At 45.0% G+C, this 1743-nt stretch overlaps 1 protein-coding gene across 1 annotated transcript in view; it reads right to left on the reverse strand.

The window, feature by feature from the left end:
• Positions 1 to 1384, reverse strand: part of LOC307247464 (ras-related protein Rab-32) — a gene marked incomplete at both ends in the record, with an annotated part of 3730 nt that extends 2346 nt beyond the window's left edge. The window contains one exon of the mRNA XM_080023616.1: positions 1192 to 1384. Within this exon, the coding sequence (XP_079879742.1) occupies positions 1192 to 1384 (193 nt within the window). The remainder of the gene's footprint in view (positions 1 to 1191) is intronic.
• Between the last annotated feature and the right edge of the window lie 359 nt (positions 1385 to 1743).

Here is a 1743-nt window from a genome sequence, read left to right on the forward strand (position 1 = left end):
GACGTAGAACAAGTCTGAGCGTTTTGTTCAAAGACTTTACTTTCTCATGAGTTGACCTCATTATTTGACACTTGGACCACGCCTAAAATCAACATGCTACATTGAACATTGTGTCTATATGACAGGAAATAAGGAAAAGCACAAGAGGTCACCTCTACATGTTTCTCAGCAGAGTCCGTACTCTAACTCTGCTGCAAAAACATTTTAAACGTCGAAAATTCATTGAATTTATAAAATATGTTTCACTAACAGGAAAAGAAGAGTGAGCGTCTGAAGAGAAGTAAGAGGAATTCAACCCTCACCCACGTGTGTGTGTGTGTGTGTGTGTGTAATCTAACTCCCCTCACATGAGTCTAATAGAGACACACACACACACACACACACACACACACACACACACACACACACACACACACACACACACACACACACACACACACACACACACACAAACACTCTCTTAGTTTCTAGTAACAATGAGTGTCTCTCAGACCAGGACCTTGAGGTGGCTTCCCTCCCACCAGGGGATCGAACCTACATCCAGCCCAGATGTACGTTTGACTAGTTATCTAGTTAGTTCAGTTGTTAGTGACCCACCTGCGATGTCCCAGAGCTGCAGGCAGGCTACTAGTTATCTAGTTAGTTATGTAGTTAGTGACCCACCTGCTATGTCCCAGAGCTGCAGGCAGGCTACTAGTTATCTAGTTAGTTATGTAGTTAGTGACCCACCTGCTATGTCCCAGAGCTGCAGGCAGGCTACTAGTTATCTAGTTAGTTATGTAGTTAGTGACCCACCTGCTATGTCCCAGAGCTGCAGGCAGGCTACTAGTTATCTAGTTAGTTATGTAGTTAGTGACCCACCTGCTATGTCCCAGAGCTGCAGGCAGGCTACTAGTTATCTAGTTAGTTATGTAGTTAGTGACCCACCTGCTATGTCCCAGAGCTGCAGGCAGGCTACTAGTTATCTAGTTAGTTATGTAGTTAGTGACCCACCTGCTATGTCCCAGAGCTGCAGGCAGGCTACTAGTTATCTAGTTAGTTATGTAGTTAGTGACCCACCTGCTATGTCCCAGAGCTGCAGGCAGGCTACTAGTTATCTAGTTAGTTATGTAGTTAGTGACCCACCTGCTATGTCCCAGAGCTGCAGGCAGGCTACTAGTTATCTAGTTAGTTATGTAGTTAGTGACCCACCTGCTATGTCCCAGAGCTGCAGGCGGACCGCGGTGCCCGGGTCCCAGTGTAGCACTTTGAGGGAGAAGTCCACCCCGATGGTGGCCCTGTAGTGCTGGGAGAACACCTGCTGCACGTAGCGCTGGATGATGGAGGTCTTGCCCACACCCAAGTCCCCGACCACCAGCACCTTCAGCAGCCGCTCGCGCTGCATCTCCCCCTCACCATGGCAACCTGACGGAGCCCTGGAGCAACGTGAGGACTCTGGGTCCCGTCCCAAAACAACACAACACAACACTATACTATATAACACAACACTTTACTATATAACACAAGACTATACTATATAACACAACACTACACAACACTATACTATATAACACAACACTACACAAGACTTTACTATATAACACAACACTATACTATATAACACAACACTACACAACACTATACTATATAACACAACACTACACAAGACTATACTATATAACACAACACTATACTATATAACACAACACTACACAACACTATACTATATAACACAACACTTTACTATATAACACAAGACTATAC

Source organism: Zeus faber (assembly GCF_960531495.2).
Source record: "Zeus faber genome assembly, chromosome: 22".
NCBI lineage: Eukaryota > Metazoa > Chordata > Actinopteri > Zeiformes > Zeidae > Zeus > Zeus faber.